This window comes from Apis laboriosa, unplaced genomic scaffold (assembly GCF_014066325.1).
Source record: "Apis laboriosa isolate Shangri-la unplaced genomic scaffold, ASM1406632v1 scaffold218_cov154, whole genome shotgun sequence".
Lineage (NCBI taxonomy): Eukaryota > Metazoa > Arthropoda > Insecta > Hymenoptera > Apidae > Apis > Apis laboriosa.
Genome location: NW_025222359.1, coordinates 276,326 through 301,678, shown reverse-complemented (window position 1 = coordinate 301,678; position 25,353 = coordinate 276,326). Strand labels below are relative to the sequence as shown.

The window sequence follows — 25,353 nt, the reverse complement described above, 5'->3', positions numbered from 1 at the left end:
AAATTAAATATGAATAATTAAGAAATATATAGAGCAACGAAAAGTATTGAAATATGTACATCTATCGTTTTAATATCTAATAAGAAAAAAATATATTATATATTTTCTTCAATACAAAAAAAATTTACGATCTTATAATTCTGAAAAATTAAATCATTAATGAATTGTTAGTTTTTGTAATACATGGAATTTTAAAGAAAAAATTATAACTAATAGTATATCTTTTAAAGTAATATATGTGACATTAATATTCTCCAAATTGTGTTTTATTTCAGATTATATTTCAAAATGTGATGATTTAGTTGTGTGCTCGTTCATATTGAATCATATTTATTAATAAATGAAATATCGAATAAATACAAAAGGTAACAGCAAAACTCGCTTTACCCCCAGAAACATCGCTATTCTTACATTAGATTCGTTTACTGTTTACTTTTAACAAATATATCCAAACAACTTACTTATGAATTGCACAATGAATAAAAGAATTAAAATACAATTAGATAGAATGGAACAAAGGAAAGCTCACAATGATAAAAAAAAAAACACTTAGAAAAATTGTCAATATAACTATCTAAGTTGCTAACCATCCTGTTCCTTCTATTGAAAGGAAGGAAGCACGGATTGCGCAAACGCATTTCACAGAATGTTTACACTGTTTCGTACGTACGTACAACATGTGTACTCACAAAAAAGAACTAAGATTAATATTATTTGGAATAATTAAGATTCTTAGTAATTCCGAACATAAGAATCAATTCCAGATAAAAATGATTATATCTCACAAATGCGATTGGCGATCTAATCACTAATTACTGAAAAATCTATGCATACAGAATCAAACACTTCACTGTTTGCGCGGCAGCCTTTTCAGCCATCAAAGGAATTACGCGTTAGATTAATTCAGTATCTTAAGTTACCTAGTTAATGTTGTGTTTTGTGTATCAAATCATTATCGTAACAATTATTTGTTGGGCACACACCGAATTAAAGTCTCAGCTGTAAGCACGCGACAAACTTTTCTTTCTCCGTGATTCATGTTCATTAGCCATCCTCTTTTGGAGGGGTAAACCAACCTATAAGAATATTTAAATATGTAATACTATCTGTAACCTTCTAAAAACAATATATTCAATATAATTCTGTAAATTGAATTCTTTATAGAAAGAAATAAAAATATGTTATGTTAAAAACTAAAAATACACTTAATACAAAAACTTTTTTATTCAACAAATTTATATAAGATTGTAAAAAATAAAAAGTAAATAATATATAATATATAAATATAAACGTAATTTTAAAAGAAAAATTTTTTCATCAAATTATTTTAATCATTACAAAAAAAAAATAAACAATAAAAAATGTAAGATATTAATATACTTGTGAGATACCCTAATTCTGAAGGATCGATTCTAGAGATCAAAATAAACATAAAAGTTATATTATACAACAATGTTGCTTGAGACTTATTTATTAGGCTAAATAATTTAAATTTGCATTAGATGAAATAAAATTGAAACAAAATAAGCAAGATAAACCGAGACCGTAATAAATAGCAAATGAAATAAAATAGATAGAGTTGTCTCATTTTGTTCCTATCTTCATTTCATCTAATACAAATTTAAATTATTATAACTTAATAAAGCTTCAACATATATTTTTGTAACTTTTATGTTTATTATTAGACTATTTAGTGATTTCATAAATACATTAACGTTTTATATATTTCAATATATATTCATTATTTAAATAACACAGAGTCATTAAAAATATTCATTTCTTTTCCGTCGAACATTTTTTTTATATACATAAAATCTTAACTTAATAAAATAAGAAATAAAATTAATTTCTTACCATTTTTTTCGTGTATTTGTACAAGAGACTTGAATGACTGTTGTGCACGTGCTAGACTATATTGACCTTGCCCACACACTTTGCTAGCACTACCCGGTCCTTGAAATTGTATGCGTGCTTTTCCCTTCACTAAGGTTGCGGAAATTTGCATGATGACTGCTTCTACTGTGTAGGCTGAACTCCAACCTTGTTTTGTTAGAAGTTCCATGCAAATAGCGCCTCCTATAAGGACGTAACCACCAGAGATCATGGGATGCACAACTCTAACAAAGGGAGGTTCGAATGGATAAGTTTCCTGCAATCAAAAATAAAAATAAAGAAAATTTTCTTTTCAATCTAAAAAAATTAATACATAAAAGAATATTGATGTCATATGAATTAAAATTATGAATAAAATTTTCAAAATATTTACCAGTCTATATTGATATCATATATAATTAAAATATATTCAAAATATAAAACAAATTCTTAAAAGTGATAATATATTAATTATCTAAAATACAACTAGAATCAATAATTTTTATTTATATAAAAATATGAATTATGAATTAAGAACATACCTTAAAAAGCATGTTAAGAAGAATACTGTCTTTGCCTTCCTTTTCTTTTAGAAGTATGAGATCGCTGTGTAAAGGTGAATCAGGATCAACACACATCAGCCTGACATTCCATTCATACAAACTGTCATTTACTAATTCTATGCTGTACATTCCTATAAATTTAATATTTAAATATATTAATAAATTTAAATATTTTTATAAGTATATCATTAGTATATCATTAGAACATCTTAATAAAATTACAAATTAAAGATAGCATACCTTTTTTGAAACTGTCACTTCGGTAAATATCACGCAATTCTTTCATAAGTCTATCTGTGGCTTGCACACTGCCACAAACAGATCCTTTTAAGTAATCTTGTCTTTGATTTTGTCTCAACCTTTCTAATGTTGCAAGATGTTCCAATTCTATTTCTTCACCCTTAAAAATATAGGATAAATAATTAAACATAAATATAATCCACATATAGAAATAATTTTTGTATTCAAATATTGTTATTTACCTTACTCTTTGCATTGGCATCTCCTTCATCCATATCTAAATGAAGATCTTCTTCTGCATCACTTTCTTCATCATCTTCAATATCTTCAGCATCTTCAGCTTCCATTCTTTGTGCTGTAGCTTCATTTGATCCTCCTAAACGTAATGGATCCAAAGCTGTCCTTAACCGTTCAACATCAGGTGGTTCAGGTAATGAATGGAGTCTACATAATTCTTTCAAGAGAATCCCAACTTGGTTAATAACATGGTTGTCACGGCCTGTAGTAGTACTTAAAATTTGTACCGCATTTGTAACACTTGTTTCTTCTGATTCTGCAAACCATACTGGTGGTGTAGAAGGATAGGTTTCCTGCAACATTCATCAAAAATCATATAATCAGTTTATAAAATAAAATAAGAATAATTTTAATAATTATTTTTTATTTTTAGGTTAATTTTTATATATAATATATAATAATTATTTAATTATATATAATATATAATAATATAAATAACTGTTTATTACTTCAACATTTTGAAATTTAAATTCTTAAAAAAATTTTTTAAACTCTATTTTAAAATGGTAAAAAAATAAAAAAAATAAATAGAGAAAAATTTCCAAAAACAATTATAGAAAACCTTTATTTGTGTAATAAAAAATTAAAATTCATTTATTATTTTAAACAATAATAGCTTAATGAATAAAATTTTATGTAAATATAAATCTATAAATATAATGAAGATTTCACATATAAAATTAAATGATAAAAAAGATAATTATCTATTTTTAAATATAAATAGAAAAAAAATATATCTACGATAATTTAAAAAAATAAGAATTATTAATAAAAATTGGAAGTTTACTTTATCCAATGTATAATATATAACCTATATAATAGAAAAATAACAATAAAAATTTAAGAAATTAAAAAAGAAAAAATTTTTTGAGTTCAAAAAAATATACGAAAATTCTTAAATTATAAAATAGTTATTTTAAAATTAAATGGATATATTCTATAATAATTCGAATAATAAAAATTGCATTAAATGATCATTATATAGCGAATATTTATCATGAACACATATACGATATTTAAATATGGATTTATCGGCAATTGCAGTTAGCTCAGCGTCAGTGCTACGACCATACATATGTATAACAGGAATCGTAAATTAATTAGCAGTATTAAACCGTATTTGCGTTATTATATATAAAAATAGATAAAAATTATTAATTTTTTAATCAATAAATAAATAAGATAGAAATAATAACATTTTTCATATTAATATTTTTGAATTAAATTTTTATGTTTAACTTCTGTCTTGACATAAAAAGAAAAATAAATTTAAATATCTTTTATCAAACCTAAAACATAATTAAAATAGTACAATTAATTTCTATTAAGAGAAACATTATTATAATAATTTCAACTTATTTTTTTTTTGAAGTTAAAATCTTCATAATAATATTTCTAATAAAAGAAACATAGAACGCAAATATTTTAAATACACGTGATTACGCTTGATAACTTATTGGATACACAATTTAATAAACTTTTAGTTTGAATTTTCTGAAATTATTCAATATAAATTAATGAATTCAATTCTAAACAATACTATGCAATATAAAATAAACAATTATTTATTTTTAGCATTTAATTCTTATTTATTTTTAGCATTTAATTATTAAAATTTCAAGATATTTAATAAAAAATTGAAGATAATTTCGTAATGAAGCAAGCGACAATGGCAACGGTAAGAAGAACGCAAATGGATATGCTCATTGTTATCTAATTTATCTATAAATATTATCTAGTATACATTAAATTAGTAAGTAGTTTGATTTCATGCAATTGTGATATAATTGTCTCAACAATAGTAATTGTAAATTTGTAAGATTTTTTTTTGCAAATATAAACGAATAAAGAACAGATACCATTATGAGGGGCTTACCCTCTATTTGTGACATACATTGACCTCTACCGCAATATTAATTCGTCTGAAAATCTCCACGGAAACTGACTGATTGAGGCGAGAAAGAATCGATCGTAACTACAACAAAATGTACAGGGCAACAAGAAAAAATAGATAGGAAATAGGGATAAAAAGGACACGGTATACGTGCTCCCGGGCATGGCTCTTGTCAAAAGCCCCAAATAACAACATGAGTGTTATTGTTTCTTTGTCCGGTCGCAGACAGCAATGAAATTTAATATGGTTCCATATAAACAGAAAAATACTGTCGATAGTTCTGTATCAATTTACTATTTTAAATTGTATTCATGCTTATTACACTTACTGTAATATTGGCGTGTATTTCGTATTTCTTCCCATTTTTACCGACGAATCTGCAGCTGAGTTCGTCCACACTCGCAGACATTATCTGAAATCTCTCATGGCTCTTAGGGAAGACGGACTCAAGAGTTTTAATCTCCTGTTTAAGGGTATTCAAACAAGCCATTTGGGGGAGCAAACGAAAGTGCTGGACCCCAAATTTTTCGGCGATGCTTGTTTCAAAAAGTACAGCAACCCGAAAGAAACACGACGTACCCGATGACTACCCGACAAAATGGCGACCGCAACTGACTACTTCGGCCAATCTCGTGTAATTTCGTTTGCTTTCGTCATAGATGTCAGCACTGAATCTTTCAAATGCTTATGACGTTCTTCCGGTACAGCTGTGTCATTTAACGTGTTGCGGCATTTAAAAGAAAATTCCATAATTAAAAAATTGTTTTTCTTAATATTAAAAATTTCAAACTTAATAAACCAACTTTTTTTTATTTTCGAATATATCTGATATTACATTATCTCTTAAATTACAACATTTTAAGTTTGAAATAATATAAAGACTGTAAAAACAGAAAATACTTATTAATTTCTTTTTATATTTAAAATTTAATAGCATTTAACACTTGAGCGTAATATTATATTGTAAGTTTTAAAATTAATACTGTAATTTGGACTAAAAAACAATTAAGAACACATCGCACGCTAATTAACATTTAGATCTAGAAACTTAAAATAGATAGTTTGATTTATATGCTTTTTTATTGTTTGTATGAATAAATCTATTATATTATAATATCGATATATTTTAAATAGTAGCATATTTTCTTTTCAATCAAATTAATTTATTTAATGTAAAATAATTAACACTTATTAATTATATCATGAATTTATTTGAAATGTCTAGTATATCTAATTCTTATGATTTATATGTACAGATGATAGTGTGATAAAATATTATACACGTATATTAACATGTTATCAAATAAATGCTCTAATCTAATATACTAAAAATTAAATTCTAATTTTTAGACTGGGTCCACTAATTTCTGTACATTTTTTTTTATTTCAGAATGTAATAGATGATATATTTTATACATTTTTTTTTTTGGAGTACTGTGTAATTAATAATCTACATATATTAAAATCTTCATTGAAATAATTCAAGAAATTCTTCCAATTTAAGTATTTTTTTATTAATCAATTTGTATTTATGTAATCTGTAATATAATACACTTTTTTATTAGTGCTTTATTTATTTTTTAATTGCAATTATCTGTACAAACATAAAAATTATAATACTATAATTTACAAAAACACATGTGTAATATAACACAAAAAATAAAATAATACAATTAATATTATTGACATTTTATTTAATATATTAAATACAATATCTACAATATCTTATATACACATGTGCTTGAAATTAAAATTTAAATGATATAAATGTTTATATTTTTTTTTTCTAAATTTCTTTATGAAAATATAAAAATGAACATCTGACAAATTATAAAATCTAAATAATAAATATAGTATTATTACTTCACATTTATTATTGTACAGATTTTTTTCATTAAATACTTTTTATGTATGAATTTCTTGTGTTATTTTCTTTATTTCATTAATATTAGAAAAAAGTAGACACCAGTCTATGGTACATAGTCTTTTTAATGGCAATAGAATCTTTGAAATTGTGATATGACTAAATATAATTAATAAATAACAAAATATACCATTTCCACCGTAACAGGATGCCTAAGCCTTTTTTTTATATGGAAAATCCATGATGGATGGTCAACATTAATTTATCCTTAGAATTATTTTTTTACATATACATAATTTTTGCGTATATATATTTAGTTTTTTCTATTTCATGTAATAGTAATAGCGAATATGAAAATTAATCAGTCAGTAATACTAATTTAAGCCTCTTTTTTCAAGAACAGGATCAATTAAGATTAGCGTACTTATACGCTTAACATATGAATACACATGAATTTATTTTTCTTAATTACATATTGTGTTACTTTTTATTTATTTAAACAAATAAAAAATCATTTACAAATAAACATAAATTATTTTCTTTCATATTATGATTAAAACGGAAGACTATCTCAGGTGCTTTGTCAATTTTGCCAACTATTTTTTTTTTGTTTTTTTTTTTAAGTACTTGCAAGCTGATATCACTTTTTTATATAAATTAAATTATGTTACATTTTATATTCACTTTATGAAATATATTTTAACAAATAATAAATATGAAAACTGCTTGTATAAAGAAATAAGACAATTTCTTTTTATAGTTTAATTTAAATTTATATTTTTTTTTACATAATCTTCTATATAATTAACAATACTTTACTAATAATAATGTTGGTTTTATTAAAAATAAAATAAAATCAATTACATTTTTTGAATGATTGTACTCACATTTGAAACAATTATAAAGCCTTCATAAACACTGGTATTACGTATTTCATTGACTGTTAATACGTGTCATATTTTTAATAATATTCTAAATTGCAGTTCTTTTATTGACTTAGATATTTACACACTGATAATATCTCAATCTTGCATCACTGTTTACGGTGTTTTTGACAAGTGAACTTTAGAAAATAGAGATTTCAACATTCAAAACTTAGAATATTTTTACATTAGTAAGTTTTGCTGAACTTACGTCACAATTTATATTAAACCATTGTTGAGAATTAGTAACAGTTTTAAATTATTTTTCAGCAATTATCAGGATACATATTAGTAATAGCTAGGAACTTGAAGAAGCATTACCTTCGTCTCTTTAAATATAATACAAATGCCAAATTTTGATATCCGTTTATCATGTTCTATAGGTAAATTTTAAACAACCCATAGTAGCATTTCGGTTTTGTTAATGAATTATCGCACAGCAGCACTTTCTTTCTCCGAATCACATTAAGATTAAAACCCATTTTATTTATAAAGAAATAGTATATATAAGACAATAGTATACTCTATAGCAGAGGTAGAAAAGTAAAATGAAGAAAAAAAAGAGAGGAATGATCTTGATAATTACAGTATTTATGGTTTTTGTTTGCTTTTCGTTCAACAACTTCTAGTTATAAACGAAATCTTAAAGAAAAGTGTTAATAATCTTAATATATAAAAGCATATCTAAATTGCCAACTGTGCATTAGTTTTATACATCTCAGTTTTATTTACAAGCATATTCTTGTCAATAGATACACTTTGGAGAAAGAAATAGCTCACAGTATGTCACAGATTCCTTGTAATAAAAGGTAATCTTCGGTTATGTGCATTCTTTCTGACACATGATGTCAAAACAGATTAATCCAATTTTCTCAAGCATTTAATAATGCTGAGTTATTACATATGAGTCAAAGTAATCGGCTTTTTCAAAATGCCGAATGATAATAATCATAAGTAGGCCAGTAAGGCTGTAGCCAGTCCTAGCTGGTGCGTTGACGCTTTTTGGCAGGATGTTCTTCGGAGGAATGTGCAGGTGCAGGCATCACCATTTCACCACCTCTATTAAACATATATTTCAATTGGGGCATATATTTCATTATATTTTTTACTTGTATTAGTGGTAGTTCTTCATTTAAAGATGAACATTTTCCTGCTTCCATTAACATCTTCATTTGAAGCCTTTAAAAAGAAATATTTTAGAAAATATTTATATTATTTAAAATATTATATAATAATATATATATTATAGAATAAATAAAAAAAAAATATATTCTTTTTAAGGCTAAAAAGATTCTATATAAATATATGCAGAAAATAACATTTTCTTACCTATTTCCTTGATACAAATCTATATGCAAAACATCTGTAAGGACTTGTCGGCAACTATTAATGTCACAAGCAGGAAAATACTGAGCGACAAAGTCATTAAGTGTCATCAATAATTCAGAATATATATATGGTTTGAAATTAATACAAGGTACCATTTTGTCTTCTACAAGTGCTTTTTGAATTTGATAAGGTTGAACTTGACAGGTTGATACATGTGATTCTGATATTGGAATTAGTGGTTTTCTACCTCTTGAATCCCTAAAAATAAATACTTTAATATAATAATAAAATATTATTTATTTATCTTTTTTACATTAAATCGATTTTTATTAAAAATATATTTTAAAAAATAAAATGAATAATTTTATACCTGGTACTGTTATTACTACCATTAACTGGTATTAATGGTGGTGGATATTTTGTATGAGATGTATTATGTACGGATGGTGTATGCCTTTGTGGATGCAACAATGTAGATACAGAAGTAGGTGATGGCATCAGGGCTTGTACTTGTTCACTTAAACCAAGCATTTGAGGATATGTACTTGCTGTAACAGCATTTGGTACACCTAAAGTAGGTGTAGTATATGTTGATGTAACCCTAAAATAGAAATATTTGATGTTAAATCTTAAAAAAAAATATAAATTTAAAAATTTTTAAATATAATTATATGACTTACAATACTTAATAAAATTGTAAAATGATTAAGATATGATATAAGATATGATATTATACAGACAATCTACACATTGTTGAACAGTTTAAAAAATTTAAAAATATATACTAAAAAAAATATGAAGAGAAATATGTACATAAGATATTAATCATTATAATTAGATTCCCTACAAAATGTATATACTGATTTATTATATTTATGTATAAAAAGTATAATAAAAAATATAAAAAATTTTTGCATTTTATATGAATTTTAATATTCTATTACTTAATATTTTAAACAAGGAAATAATTAAAATTAGAAATTAATATATTATATAATAAACAAAATAAATAAAAAATAAAAATTAATAATATATATAAATAATAATAATAAAAAAAATTATTTATATTTTTATATCAATATCTCATTTAATAACATTTCTAAGAAAAAAATTTTAAAGAACTTATTATTATTATTATTATTATTATTATTATTATTATTATTATTATTATTATTATTATTATTATTATTATTATTATTATTAAGTCATTTATAAGATAGAAATAAAAATTTCTTATGAAAAATAAATCTTTAAATAATAAACATACAAGTATATTACATAAAAAATATAAAATAAATAAATAAATACATATATAATAATATATGCATTTAAAGTATATATATATAATATATATAAATATGTATATTATTTACATATATATAAGTATACATATAAATTATATATACTATATATACTATATATATAAATAAATAAAAGAATTAATAAAAAAATTAGAAATAGAAGTACTGTTTGAAAAGGCAATATAAGCAATATATAATTATTGTAGATTTGTATATAAATATATAATATAACAAAAATTTGTTAATTATAATGTTCTTGTGCATGCTATCTTACTTTTGTGTAGTAATCATGACTATAGTACATTTTACAGGGACTCACCAGTCATCCTTCCCATAGGTTGGATAACTATACAAAAAAATCATACGTTGTATGTACAAATGCAAGAAGCTATAGTGCAGGTTTTCCACATAATAAATAATTTTTTTTCAAATATAAATATATATGCCAAATAAATAAGTGTTTCCCTAAAATTTAACACTGCATGCTTATTTTATTCTATACATCATATTAAGATCACTTTTTTAAATAAAGCTATTTCAAACTTTTCATATGCATTTGTAAACTATATACAATGTGAGTAATAAATACAAAGAATATTTTTTATAATAATAATATAAATAGTAAAAAAATCAATTTATATTTTAATAATAATGGAATTACATTTTATATCAAATAATAATTAAAAAATATATATATTAGAAATAAATAACTGTCAAATAGAAAATAATATGTATGTGTATATGTATAATATATATATATATATATATAATATGTATGTGTATATGTATTATATATATATATATATATTATACATACATATATATTATGTGAATTTGAATAAATTTTATAATGTGCTTTTTAATATTAAACTCACATCTAATATATAATTTACTGTTTTTAATCACTATCAACTGAAAGCAAGCATAAAATATTGATAATGCTGTGTAAGAGAAAATGCTTAACATTAGAAATAAAAAAATTCTTGCCTTGAATATTTTAAAGCTTCAAAAAAAACATATATAGATATGTATTAAAAAACATAGCTTTAAGAAACCCTTTTATTGCTTACCCAAGATTAGGTTGACTGGAATGAACTGTTGCTCTGACAAGAGGGGGTGGCTGAGCCTGAGCAACATTCTGCATAGTTGTAACTGGATATACTCCAGGGTACTGAGCTGCTGCACTACCACCACCCCCTCTGCTCCTACTAGATTGTTGCGAATAATTTTTTGGTGGTGTCGATATTTGCTATAATATGAAATTTCATACTATCATTTGTGAAAAATATAATTAATAATTAATTATAAAGCTTTAAATATATTAAAGAAACTATTTATATTAATATTTTTTTATTTAAATTTAATTTTTTTAAAAAAAGGAATGAAGAATATTTTAATTAATAAGTAAATATCAAAAAGATTATTTTTATATGTATTAAAATTTTAATAAGAAATTAATTTGATTTGATTATTTAAAATAATTGCTTTTGTAACAACTTTTTATTAAAATTCTAACACACCAAAAAACATTTTTTTAAATTTATATTCATAATATTTAATTATAATTTATATTCATAATAATTAAATAATATTTTTAATTTTTTATTATATTATTAAAAAAAATATATTATTGAAAAGAACTTACATTGTGCATATTTAAAGATGAGGGCATTCGTATTATAGAACTAGGTTGAGAAACAAGTGCTGTTTGGAAGGTAGGTTGACCACCAACGAGACCCGTCCAACCATTAACACTTTGCACGGTGTTTAACATTGGTTGTGTAACAATATTCGATCTTCCGGACGGAAGTGCTGTTGGTGAAGAATGCGCAGGATGGGTCGTTGTAACAGGTCTGGGTTGACTGACACGTTGTACTTGCGATGTATTTGCGACAGATCCACGTGGTATCATATTATGCATAGGGGTTGATCGTGCATTAACCGCCGCTTTATTCGCACTATTTTGTACGGAAACTGGTTTTGTCGCCGGCGGTGTCGGAGGTTGTTTTGTCCAACCGCCACCGCTACCACCACCTTTGCTATTCACTAATAATTGAGAGTCCATCACTTTAGTCGGCCAATAGTCTTCAAATCCCGTACCGGGAGGAAAATAACTTTTAATGTCATTCAAACTAATCACCGAGCATGTCTCACTTGCGAACAATTCATTACGAATACCCTGTACTTTGCAACAAAATTTTAAATACGATAAGTCCCAACCTTCCAGTTTCTCCGCTTTTAATTTGAGATTCTCAGTTTCGCCTTCAAAGTAAAACAAAGGGACATATTGAAGACCGTCTTTTACTGTATAAGGTACTACAGATTCCTTGTTTATTCGAATGAACCCACATTTGTCGGCTTTATGCCCACTTGATACATTAGGATTCGTGCCTGCTGTTAATTTCGTATAACACACGTCCAAAAATGTATAAAACTCCTTCGCGTCCGAAAGTCGAACCACCAGGTCTTTACATGTAAATGGTTCTCTTCCAAATTGATTCTCACAATGTTTCACATTTATATCAGTGAATAATTTGCTTTCCGCTTCCGTAATATAATAACTTCTTATACACGTACAACTGTAGATATCCGAGTGTAGGTAACTCAGGTACTTGTTCAACAACTTAGATTCTAAGATTCGTACAGCACAATACTTCTCGCCAGAGCGAAATATATATGGTATATGACAATCGTCAAAGCTTGTCCATCCGAAGCGTCCTCGTTGACTCTCATCATCAGGCGGTACTTTGCCCTCAGTAGAAGGTTTCGTTGCCACAGCAGTTGATGAATCTGCCGGCCGTTTATTCAAATATCCTAAAATACCAGGAAGATTTGATTGTGGAAGGAGACATTGTGGAGGCCTTTGTTGTTGCGGTGTTCCTGGTATCCCGCTGACCATTTTCGCCTTGTTTGCTTCCACCATTTTGGCAGCCAATTCTCGGATTTCCGCTTCATCGGGATGTTCTTGCTTAACAACAACTTTATCAAAACCTGAAAAATGCAAAAAATATTTTTATTATTTTCAATGATAATGAACTATAAAATGAATATTTTAAATTTTTAACTTAATATTATTATATTTACAATTTTTTGAAAGAATTATGATTACCTGTAATTTCATAGATAAGCATTCAATTTTAGATATATATATTATATATATATATATATATATATTATGATAATAATCGATATATATATAATATATTATAAGAATAATTATAGCTATAATAATAAATTACATTAATATAATTAATATAATTATATTAAATAATATTAATACAATTAAATATATATATAAAATAATTTTTCTTCTAAATATTCTAAATATATTATCTTCAACTAAAATTGCTAATCAATAATTAAATAATCAAATATTAAAAGTTTAAATACTATTAGATTAAAAAGAATAAAATAAAAATTATTAAATTAATTAAATTAGATTAAAAAGAATAGAACATAAATAAAATATATTTATCTTTTGTCATTTTTATAATAATATTCATATTATTAAATATTAAAACAATAAGCATATAATTATAATAATAATAAAAATAATGTAATTACAATAATAAATAATTAATAAAAAATTATTTATTTCTCAAATATTCATAAACAATTTATGAATTATTCAAAAAAAATTATTAAAGAAATTATAAAATAGATAAAGATAAAAATTATTTAAAAATATTTAATATTCATAAATCATATTATTTAAAAATATTTAGTATCTATAAAAATTAGAAGAAATAGTCGATGGAGAAGAGCGCGGGAAAAAATTTATCATATGTCAATGTACTATTAAAAAATGTATATATAATCAAAAATGAATATAAATAATTATTTTTTATCATTTTTTAGTATGTTCCATAAAAACAATAATCAACTATAATCTAATGTATATCTATATGAATTTTATTTATAAATCAAATTTATAGAATAATTTTCACATAAAATTATTCTTCACACTGTATGAAATTTGGCACTATCAATTTACGTGAAACTACATGTGTTCGAAATATATGTGCAAGAGTATTGATCAACTAAAATATTGTATAACTGCACTAAAATTATCACTATATAATTAAAATCATAAATGTTAATATAACACTTATTTTAATTATAAAAAATTAGAATTTTTTTAATTTGGTATGTAATTATAGGTATTAATTTCTTTAATAAACACAAAAAAAATTTTTTTAATAAACACATTTTTATTATAATTTATTTTAAATTAATCATTAATTGCATTCAATTGCAAAAAATGAAAATTTTAACATATCACATAATTATTAATTATTAATAATTTGTCTAGTTCAACTTTATATATGAATAATTTTCTACTATTATATTAGAAATCACATTTTTCAGAAATTTGCAAATTTAAATTTGATGTAGTTGCGCACTCTCAGTTTTGTAACACATTAGAAGTTTCAAAACATTATACACGTGACAAATGTTAATTCATCAATTAATCGATCTTCATTTAATCACTATTATACCAATATTTAAATAAAACGATCATCAATTATACTTGGAAAAAGACTACTTTATTTTACTACATTTCATTTTATAAATGAATTTGACAGAAAAAATTTCGTGCTCTTTTCAATCGACATCATTTACTAAAAAATAAAGAATGTGCGTGCACGTATACATCATGAACAAAATATGACACTAAACTTATAACCACATCTTTCGTTCATTATAAAAAGATGCATTAGGAACGTACTGAGTGACACTTGGTCGAGCGCCGTCTGCGACGGACTCCTTTTCTCGAGCCATATGGCGTCTGTACTGCTATCAGCATTCGCTGTATGCATGTCCGTAATATCGTTCCTCATTTTCGATAATCAACAATATTTTTTGCTTTAATCAAAATCACATATCGATGGATGCAAAGATACACCAGCGAAGAGGTTATACACGGTGCGACTATCGATGTGCACTGTCGATGAGACGACACACGACCATGTTACACGACGAGGTGAACAGGCTTAGATGGAAAAGTTATCTTGGTTCGACTCTCTTGATTTGAAGTTTTCACGCTTTCCCTCGGCGTTTCACTTTGCCTGCTGATTACAATTATAGCAGGTGGCGCGAAAGAGTTTATCACATTCAACTCAATTTTCAAGGGATACATTGGAAGTAGATAAATGTACGTAGATGGTATCGTTGACACTGATTATGTACATGTTCTTTGAACGGGCGTACCTCTGGACCCCGGCGAAGCTTTGCTGTCGATTAAGATGCTCTCGATTGAGGATAGCGCCATTTTACGTGGACTTAGCCTCTGTAAATCTCCGATTTCAGGCCGTCCACTAAGCCATGCCGTAGCATCGAGTTGTCTGTCTGCAGCTGCACGGGACACTAGGCATTCCGCCGATCTAGCCGACTGCGAATCTTACAGACTAGAGCGGCACGTTTAGTTTTTCGTACTGACTGTACTCCTAGGTACGTGCCAGTATCGTCCTCCACGACATATGACCACAGTTGACTTTAACTTTCCATTTTTAGGAATCCATCTGACGTTTATATTATATTTACTATTTCTAGTTAATCATTCTTTTAAAAATTTCATTTTTATTTGATATTTTTAAACAATAATTTATTTCTTAATTTGTTTTTATTGTATTCTATTGATATTTTATAATATGGAATATAAAAGTACAAAATATTTCGAATTTGATCAAATAATCAATTATTTAGAATAATTTTCATTAAAAATAAAATGAAAATAATATTTAAAAACAAATTTACTATCTACAAAAATAATATATTGCAATATATTTTGTTAATTTATTACGTTTTATCAATAAGAAATTTGAATCAGAATTCTCTACTATGTACAGATTTCTATCGTTCTGGGTAAAAAGGATTACTAGTCTTTCCAATAGCTGTCGCCATCTATCTGTTGCAGCCAATATTATTACTTACAGAATTGCATTTCTAAATATAAAATATATTACGCATGCGCCGCTAATTTAAATAAATATAATAGTAAATATTAAATTATGTGTAAATATGTATTATTATAACAAATTTTTACATTTTCTTTATTTATAATAATTAACATAATAAAACTCATTATTTAGAAAAATATTTGTTAACTTTCTACAAATATATACTTTATATGAGAGAAAGAAACTTCTGTTTATACTAATTGCTGAATAATCGCATGTTTTGATGTTCGATACACAGAGAGCTATATAAGAGCGTTGCTTGGCAGCAGTCTCTAGTCGAAGCCGATCAGTGACAAGTGAAGGATGTATTTAACTTTGTGTTACAAAAATAATCAAATACGCAAGAAATTATTTAAGTACGTTTTTATTTGTGATTATATATTTATACATATAACAAAATTCTGTGTGTGATATAATTTTAGATTTAAAATAATAAAAAAATATATATATTAGCATAAATAAAATTCTTTACACCTTTTTAATTATTGAATGTTACAGTGATATAAATATTTAAATATTGAATAAATTGAAAAAAAAATCTTTATGTTATGTTATTATGCATGCTTGTTATATTGTCATGAACATCACTCATGTTTTAAACAAAGAAATTTTTATTATTCCGTGCATATTATTATATATATTTTAATTAATTTTATAAAATATTTTATAAAATATTGATGTTTTAATAAAATTTCAGCAATAATATATACAATATATATTATTGTTTATATAGATTCATAACAATAAACACAAACATATGCATAAAATTGTAGACAATAAATTAAAAATTTAAAAATATAAAAATATTATCCAAAAAAAGGAGAAATATTTTATATTATATTTATATATTTTATATCTAAAGAAATTTTTATGACTTTTAAAACTTCTAATATCACAAAAAATAATAAAATATTAATATTATCATTTTTCTTAATAAAAATAATTACATTATATATTTATAAATTCTATTTAATTGTGCGAACTTTCTTGTATCTATCTAATAATATAGAAAAATATAAATATAATTTCACTTATTATATCAATTTTATAAATTTTGACAAATTCATTTTTATATAGTGATAAGAAATAATTGAAAATGTTACTTAAAACTTCATTTACAAAAACATTTTATACAGTTTTACATTTTTGTTTTACATAAAACATTTTGCAAATATGCAATTTTATTATTTCTCCTCAGTATAATATTATCATTTCATTTCTCTTACTTGATAGTAAACTATTAGATTTTACACTAGACACGTCACTAATCATATAAATAGGTGAACCATATCCTCGATCAGATTTCGCATCGTGTGTTAGGGATCAGCTGCAGCAGCTAGGTACATACCGCTCAAAGAGTGGCCAGGGCCAACGCGTAAGATCGCGCAGACGATGTGACAACGTTGCACGGTCGATATGCTCTTTCAGGCAAAGTGCCAAGATTGGTAAACGCACGCGGGGGTATATAGTCGCGGTTTCAGGTGCCCTTCCCTCCTCTAACGCCCGCGTTTCATCCCCACTGCTACTTCTGGAACTTACCCGTGGGATTCTGCGTAATAGTGGGGGTCAAATGATAAAAGTGGGGGAACTGAAGCTGCGCAGAACGTTGTCAGACGTACGTCGTTGTTTGTGCCTCTGCGCAGCTCTTACATACATATACCCAACAGCCTCCTATGTACTACATATGTATTATACTTATTATTTTAATCATGATTTACGGCTGCAACGTTGCCGGTTCTCGTTGCAGGCACGCCCACTTGGTCTCTCTTTTTTTCACTTTTCAGTCGTATATATATTAATACATAGATATATGTGGGGAAAAAGCAACATCGCTTGATCGATACTTCAAGAAACATATAACAAAAAAAATGTACAAAACGCATTATTATTATATAAATATAAATATATTTTGCAAATAATCTTAAAATATTTTGAATTTTATGTATATAAATAATTGAAAAAAATATTTAAAAAAATTAATTACATAAATATTAAAATAATATGATTGTTTTTTTTATTTAAAATATATATTTTTTTTATCAAAATTTATCACCAATATAATGATTTTGACGATGCAACGTTGCCATTGCAAAATGGCTGACGCGGCCTTGATTAGTCAATTTCTTCTCTGGTATACGCTGGGCCAGTCGTTTTGGCAACACTGGAAGATCGTAGCTATTTATAGTAGCTCTCTATTGGTGCTGTTGCTATGCCAAATGATACAAGTTCGCGGGGAGGGGAGAGTGGAAAATGGAGGGGGAAGAGATTAGTAAAGAACAATATGGCGTTAAACCGGATGTGTTCTCTACAAATCTATTCATTCTCTTCGTTATAATTTCACGATTCTTTGTCTGTCCAACATTTACCATCTTCAAATTATAATTTGCTTTTTGTTTTTAATAATAATGTATTTCTTTTTACATTCAATTTCTGCATTCAATTATGAAATCATAAGATCAAACATTACGTAATACAATGAAATATCGTATACACAAACACAATTAAATGAAATATGTTTGCTTTAATCAAGATAAGGTGTATGATGAGGTCATATACTTTATGTATGTTTCATGACAAAAAAATAAAGATGAATTTAAAAAATGAATATTTTATAGTGATGATAAAAAAAGACAATCAAAATATGCTCTATCATTTTTGTAAATATTTTTTGCGCAACTCGGTAGAATTGCATATGGCGCCGTGCACTTGTAGCAGCTGACAAGCATTCTAGTGTGTGTTTCCATAGTACACAAGCACGCATGCGACTTGCACGAAGTCGTCACCTCGGGAATGCTCGGCAAACTTCGTGAAACGGCCTCTTTGTTACATCATTCTTTAGCTCTTATATAGTACATAGGGGCGGGTATATTATATACTACGTTTGCACATATTTCCCTCCCAGCTCTCGCTCGCGTATATACAGTATATAGTTGCCTTTGCATATATGTGCCGGCGGAGCAAACGGGCGGGCGGTCGGAGGAGTGAGCTGGGCTCCGCGTTACACGAGGCGTAGAAATGTGACTCAACTTGAACGGACGCTAGAGTATGTAATGTATACATATTTTATCACATATAATTTCATAAATTAATAAAGCAAATATCAAAAGAACTATTTCAAATAAAATTTTCATAATTTTATTAAATTAAAATTTTTAATCAGCTAAATAATGTATATGCAAAAAAAGAAAGTATATATATATTTTTATTTATTATTTATTATATACAAATATTTCATAAGAAAAAAACTTTTAATAAAATAAATATTATACCCACCCAAATGTTTTGAAAGAAACAAAATTCGTTAAATTAAAATTTGCTTATATTTTTATCATTTTTGAAAATTAAAAAAGATGAAAATTTTAAAAAAATATTTTAATCACAATTTTTTTATATCCAATAATAACAACACAATAATAAATATAATAATAATAATAATAATAATAATAATAATAATAATAATAATAATAATAATATTTACATTTTTATTAATATTAATAATATTTACATTTTATTATGTATACTTGTGAATGTTAATAAATTTTTAATTATTTAAAAAAAATATAATCTCAGATAAATAATCGTTATATACCTATAATTGATTAACTGATAAACTTTCAATATTTCTTCATATTTAATTTTATTATTTTTTTATTTAATAAATAATAAATTTAGATATATATAGGAATCGCAAATTATGCCATGCTATAAACAATTTCTATAATTTTTCTATTTAAGGTTAGAATATAAAATATAATTTAATTTAGAGTTCCTATAAAAATTCTAACCTTAAATTATTAGAAAAATTGTAATTAAATCATTATCACAGAAAAATTGTTATCATAGTTATCATATTATAATAAAATAAGATTAATTAAATAGGTTAAGAAAAAAAACTTATGAACTCAATAATTAGAATATATATAATATTTTTTTTATTCTAAAATAAAATCGATACGTTTTTCACGTAATTTCATACATATGACAAAAAATAATGCTAATCATATAATTTGGTGATATAAAAATGTTTTTTATAACTTCTTATCCTAATCTCAATGTAATATATAAAGCTTAATTAATAGCTAATCTGTAAATAAGTGTACAATCATTATTATTTGATTGTATTTATATTTGTATAAAACATATATTTGTCCATAAATGATATATTTAACAATATCTTTCGTTAATATAAACAATTTTTTAACAATAGATGATATGCCTCAAGTTTCTCATAATATTTTATCTTTATGAAAGTTATATGGTTCTTTAATTTAAGTATTCATTATACAGTTTCTTTACAAAAAAAATATCTACGATATTACCAGGATCATCTTACCATTTGCTTTAAATAAACCGTGACGTCATCCTCTGCAAGCACACGCGGATAAAATGAAATGTGAATTAACATCCTTTTATTGATCATATATTGAAATGTATTGTAAATAAATTTTATCATTAACAATTTATTGTGCTTGTTAATATTAAATAGCTATAATCAATATATGTATATGTATATTTGCTGGAATATTTTTGCAAATATCAAGCATTATATATTATTAAATATTTTTTACTTAATTTCATACATTTAATATACAAATGTTCTAATATAGTAAATACAGTAATCAATAAACAACAATTTAAAAATAGTAAATTTCTTTCTCTATATTTGTTATTAATATTTTGATAATATCTAAAATTAGATATTATAATAAGATGTATTATATAAGATATAATATCGAAATATAATTTAAAAGCAAATTAAAAAATATGTATTCATTTGTACATATACAAACCTTAGACAGTAGATTATATAGGAATTAATAAATTTAAAATATTTTACATATTCAATATTCAATATTCAATATTCAATTCAAAAGATTATAATACATGTAATGTTTATAAATATTTGAAAAATGATTAAAAAACTTAAAAAGAAACAAAAAAAATTAATCAATTTTATTATCTATAAAAAAATATAATAGCAAAAAATCGCTGAAAAGTAATATGTCAAGTTTTGAGAAGATAGAATGTCTATTTAGATTCCACGTGTCGTTGTAGCAACGGTATATTGTCAACATGAAAGATGTATGTGTATATGTTCAGATGTTGACAGGTAGTCGTATTGAGGAACCACGTTTCGCCGGGTCTGCACGAGGCGCAGCTCGTAGAAAACAGAAAGCACGATGTGTACCTTCTAGGCACTGGGCACTGGTACAACATAGCGAGGGTAACGTGATTGGACGTGGTAGGAAATCAAGTGAGGAAACAACGAAAGATAAAGAGGGATAGAAAGAGAACCTAACGAGAGAGGAATACAGATAATAGAAAGAGAAAAAGAGATGGAGTATATAGAAGAGAGGGGGAAATGATACGCGCGAGTCTGCTGTCGCCGCCACCGCGACCGCCGCCGCCACCCATAACCTCAAAACTTACCTCTGTTGACTCGGGCTTCGACGATTTGTACGTCTTCGTCGACACTCCTGTCGGTCATCTTCTTCTTCTTCTCGTTAACCTGAATGTCCATGCACATAATTCCACAACACAAAACAACACTTCCGCCACACGGTCACGCTACCCCTACGTTCCCGTGACATTTACATTAAACTGTATGTGCGCGCGCGCAAAATTCACACTTACGGGGGGAAAGCGAAAGGGTCGTCGCACGAGGGCGCCGCGAAATGCGCCTTGCCTTAGAAATCTATTTCGTGTCTATACTTGACAATAAAGATACACGACAATGTGCACAGATAATCTTAAACAGATCGTATAGAACTGTTGTCGATTGCTCGTTTTATACGTATACGCAATTCTCTCGCGGCCCGCGTTTTCTGCTGTTTTGTGCGGAGGTGAACCGAGAGGCCGACCGGGTTCTGTCCAGATTTGAATGTGGTACACGTTGCCAGTTCTTTCTCGTACCCCCCTTCGTCCCCCTCCCACTCGTCCTTATGTACTTAACGGTTGCGACGTTGCCGCACATCCGGTACCAATAGTTAGGTAGTGGGGGAAGAGAATTTTGCAAAGGAGTGGGGGATGTACATAAGTACCTGACAACGCCATAGTGGGGACTTTAATGGGGAGGGGGTGAGCAGGGGGTATGTACATAGAGAAGGGGGCGGGGGTTGTTGCTCGGGAATGGGAATTTCCATGACGCTTCAGGGCAACAGCGACCGTTAGCTAGGTCACGTGGTTTTACCGGAAGTCGTAAGGGCGACGCGCCATGATGTGCGCGCCCTCTTTTTCCGTTTCAAATTTTAGTGTTTCCGGAAAATTTTTTTTTTTTTAAATGAAATTATCTTTGTTACAAAATATCACATTGTATTTTACATTTATTTTTTTATTCGGACATTTGTTATTTTTATTTGTAAATAGATTTACAACTGTTTCCTTTGAAATGTCAAGGACGAACTAGCGTGACATGAAATGTAACTATATACATCATTCATATTAGAAGCAATGTAAAGAAAACATAACAAAAACAAGAATAATATAAATAGTTTATGTAATGTTACTTCGTTGAAAACTATAGAAACTACAATTGTAAAAAATTTTTGGAAATGAGTACTTCAAAAAAAATGTAAATATTTTTAAAATTTTATAGAACTAGGTCCTTAAATGAATTTTCTGTAGTTTGGTGCAGTAAATAGATATATAAGTAGATATATATAAATTTCAATCTAAAGTTTTTTCAATAAAAGATATTTTTAATATCATGAAAAAAAATTATATTTAATTTATATATATATATATTTATTATTTATTTATATAAATCATAATAAAAAATATAGAAATAAATTTATCAAGAAAAATTTAATTAATAATGCGAAAATACTTCTATTTCATTGTTTTTTTTTTTAGTTTGGTTGGTTAGAATCTAATAGATTAGATTAGACTTAATAATTACTTCATGCAATATCTTTTTAATTTTTTCAATATCTCTTTAAAAAAGATTTTAATAAATATAAATATGTTGTAACTGTATATGGATAATATATTGCTAAAGAATACTATTTATATTAAAAAATTATTATAAAACTATTTATTTTTTCATAAATAAACATTATACATATATTAAATTATTTGAATAACATAGCATTTGTATTTGTTTCACAAAAATTTGAGGATTATTAATATATATAACTAATATTCTATAAATTTGAATTACTGAATTATGCATTGCTCTGATGCATCAGAACCACGTTGCGCGGACTCTTCAATATCTTTAGTAGCTAAAAGTCCTTTGGTACTTTCGGCTTCTTTCATCCAAAATTGTACCTGTCAATTAGTATAACATTATAAAATACATAAGAATATAATATACTTTATATATATATATATTTGCAAATATAATAAAATGTAATAAAAGCACAAATAAATGTTACAAGTATTCATAAAATTTAATTACGATATTACATCGAATTATTTGTTTCGCAATATTAATATTGTTCAATTGTTAGTTATTATGAAAAATATTATTTTAAAAGATTTAATGTACTAAAATAATAATCTAATTTATTAAAATAAAAATGATAACGCGTTTGTAAAAAAAATTTCTTTATACAAAAAAAGTTATACAAATTATTTAATAATAATATTTATTAAAAAAAAAAATAAATTAGATATATTTAAAAAGATATTGTAATTAAAGTTATCATTTTGATATATCATGAAATATCAAATAATATCTAATGATTATTTGTCATTTAATAAAAAGAAATATACAATCATTGATATTATTTTAATCATTGATTAAAATAACTATTATATTTAAATAATCATCATGTAAATTAGTAATTAAATGAATAATTCTGTATGTTTATTTTTCAAAATGTAAATATTATAATATTATATACATTAATATATAATATATAATATATAAATATAAAAAAATATAATATATGTATATAAATATAAAAAATTATTAAATATGTAAATATTAATATAAATATAAACATATAAAATAATTGATTTATTATTATCGATTTATTAAAAGAATTTTAATAGAATTTCGAATATGATTCACATAATTTCACGTATTTATATTTCAATTTATTATTATAATTTATTTTTTTAGTTATTTTATATATTATAAATCTTTGATCAATTGATTGAAAATTATTAAAAATATTTAATTCAAAAATGAACTATAATCAAAATATTATTCTAAAATAAAATAATGGAAAAAAAAATAATAAAAGATAACGGTATTAAATAATACTGAAAATAAAACATTATTAATTAAATAATAAATTTACTTTCAAATAGTAATTCGACATATTTAAGGCAATAAAAACATATTATATTACTATATTATTCTTAATATGACCTATATTAAGTAACCTATAAAAATAATTGATTATTTCATTATTTTGTTGTTTTTAAATCAAATATATTTTATATTTGCATAAAAAAAAGTAAAAAATATAAATAATAAATATTTTTACAAATCCATATATTAATTTAATGTATAAATATTAATTATATGTATAAATATAAATTTTTCCAACACTTAACTTGAAAATCGATTTAAAAAATGAATTAATTAATCATCACCTGTTTATGTAATAGATCTCTCCTCCGACCTGCTGGTTCTTTTCCTAACAGGGGTACCAATATCCCTAGACACAATTGAAATTTTTCTAATGCAAGTGCATAATTTCCTTCTGCAAGATATAATTCAGCAATTTCTCCTATTTCAAATGCATCCATCATACCAACTGTACTTTTGCTAAGTATTCCTATTGATAAATAAATATAATAATAATTTATTAACAAAAATTTTTTTAAGCTTAAAATCAATTAAATATATTTATCTATTATAAGAAATAATCATAAAATAATATTTCATATTAAACACGTTACTTCTATGTTTATATAAATTAACAGAAGAATTAAAACAATAATTTGTTCTTGACGCATAAGTAATATTAAGTAGTAATATCTAGTAGTAGTAAGACACGAATTCTATTCCATTTATCTTTCTTTGATTATATTGTTTTTTTTTTTTTTTTGAAACTCTTCCCAATTAGAATTCTATAATGATATATAATTATATTATATTTTTAATGAATTTTATGTTTTCTAATTTATATAAAAATTTTAATTATAATATAATT

General features: G+C 25.2%; 4 protein-coding genes across 9 annotated transcripts in view; 1 reads left to right on the top strand and 3 right to left on the bottom strand.

Annotated features, from left to right (window-relative positions):
• LOC122712774 (ubiquitin-conjugating enzyme E2 Q2) lies at positions 1-5,462 on the bottom strand. Its single transcript, XM_043932653.1, has 6 exons — positions 5,195-5,462; positions 2,918-3,265; positions 2,676-2,835; positions 2,415-2,566; positions 1,855-2,149; positions 1-1,076 (listed from the first exon to the last, which is right to left on the bottom strand). The coding sequence occupies exons 1-6, from the start codon at positions 5,354-5,356 to the stop codon at positions 1,045-1,047; spliced, it is 1,149 nt and encodes a 382-aa protein (XP_043788588.1). The 5' UTR covers positions 5,357-5,462; the 3' UTR covers positions 1-1,044.
• A 2,059-nt stretch (positions 5,463-7,521) lies between these two features.
• LOC122712789 lies at positions 7,522-22,866 on the bottom strand. 4 transcript variants are annotated; one of them, XM_043932676.1, is made up of 7 exons: positions 15,013-15,728; positions 11,929-13,274; positions 11,354-11,532; positions 10,603-10,629; positions 9,353-9,583; positions 8,983-9,240; positions 7,522-8,832 (listed from the first exon to the last, which is right to left on the bottom strand). In XM_043932676.1, the coding sequence occupies exons 1-7, from the start codon at positions 15,122-15,124 to the stop codon at positions 8,634-8,636; spliced, it is 2,352 nt and encodes a 783-aa protein (XP_043788611.1). In that variant the 5' UTR covers positions 15,125-15,728; the 3' UTR covers positions 7,522-8,633. The 4 variants fall into 4 exon arrangements, with proteins under 4 accessions (XP_043788611.1, XP_043788614.1, XP_043788612.1 ...); XM_043932679.1 differs by having other exon boundaries at positions 15,495-15,728; XM_043932677.1 differs by lacking the exon at positions 15,013-15,728 and adding an exon at positions 21,674-22,866 and having other exon boundaries at positions 7,523-8,832.
• Positions 16,518-25,353, top strand: part of LOC122712791 (E3 ubiquitin-protein ligase ariadne-1) — a 20,766-nt gene continuing 11,930 nt past the window's right edge. The window contains exon 1 of the mRNA XM_043932685.1: positions 16,518-16,599. The gene's annotated coding sequence lies outside the window, so the exon portion shown is untranslated. The remainder of the gene's footprint in view (positions 16,600-25,353) is intronic.
• The window catches only part of LOC122712792 (serine/threonine-protein kinase ULK3), a 7,890-nt gene continuing 5,821 nt past the window's right edge, over positions 23,285-25,353 (bottom strand). For all 3 annotated transcript variants that reach the window (XM_043932687.1, XM_043932686.1, XM_043932688.1), the window contains 2 exons: positions 24,791-24,975; positions 23,285-23,512 (listed from right to left, as the gene is read on the bottom strand). In XM_043932687.1, coding sequence (XP_043788622.1) covers positions 23,399-23,512; positions 24,791-24,975 — 299 coding nt within the window. In that variant the 3' untranslated portion in view covers positions 23,285-23,398. The remainder of the gene's footprint in view (positions 23,513-24,790; positions 24,976-25,353) is intronic.

What these genes read in the sequence shown, in the direction of transcription:
- LOC122712774 (XM_043932653.1), bottom strand. Translation starts at nt 5,356, where the DNA reads ATGGCTTGTTTGAATACCCTTAAACAGGAGATTAAAACTCTTGAGTCC. An exon ending in AAATACACGCCAATATTACA is followed by an intron (nt 3,266 to 5,194) that starts GTAAGTGTAATA and finishes TGAATGTTGCAG; the next exon opens with GAAACCTATCCTTCTACACC. An exon ending in AAGTGACAGTTTCAAAAAAG is followed by an intron (nt 2,567 to 2,675) that starts GTATGCTATCTT and finishes TTAAATTTATAG; the next exon opens with GAATGTACAGCATAGAATTA.
- LOC122712789 (XM_043932676.1), bottom strand. Translation starts at nt 15,124, where the DNA reads ATGAGGAACGATATTACGGACATGCATACAGCGAATGCTGATAGCAGT. An exon ending in GCTCGACCAAGTGTCACTCA is followed by an intron (nt 13,275 to 15,012) that starts GTACGTTCCTAA and finishes TGCATTTTTCAG; the next exon opens with GTTTTGATAAAGTTGTTGTT. An exon ending in CATCTTTAAATATGCACAAT is followed by an intron (nt 11,533 to 11,928) that starts GTAAGTTCTTTT and finishes TTCATATTATAG; the next exon opens with CAAATATCGACACCACCAAA.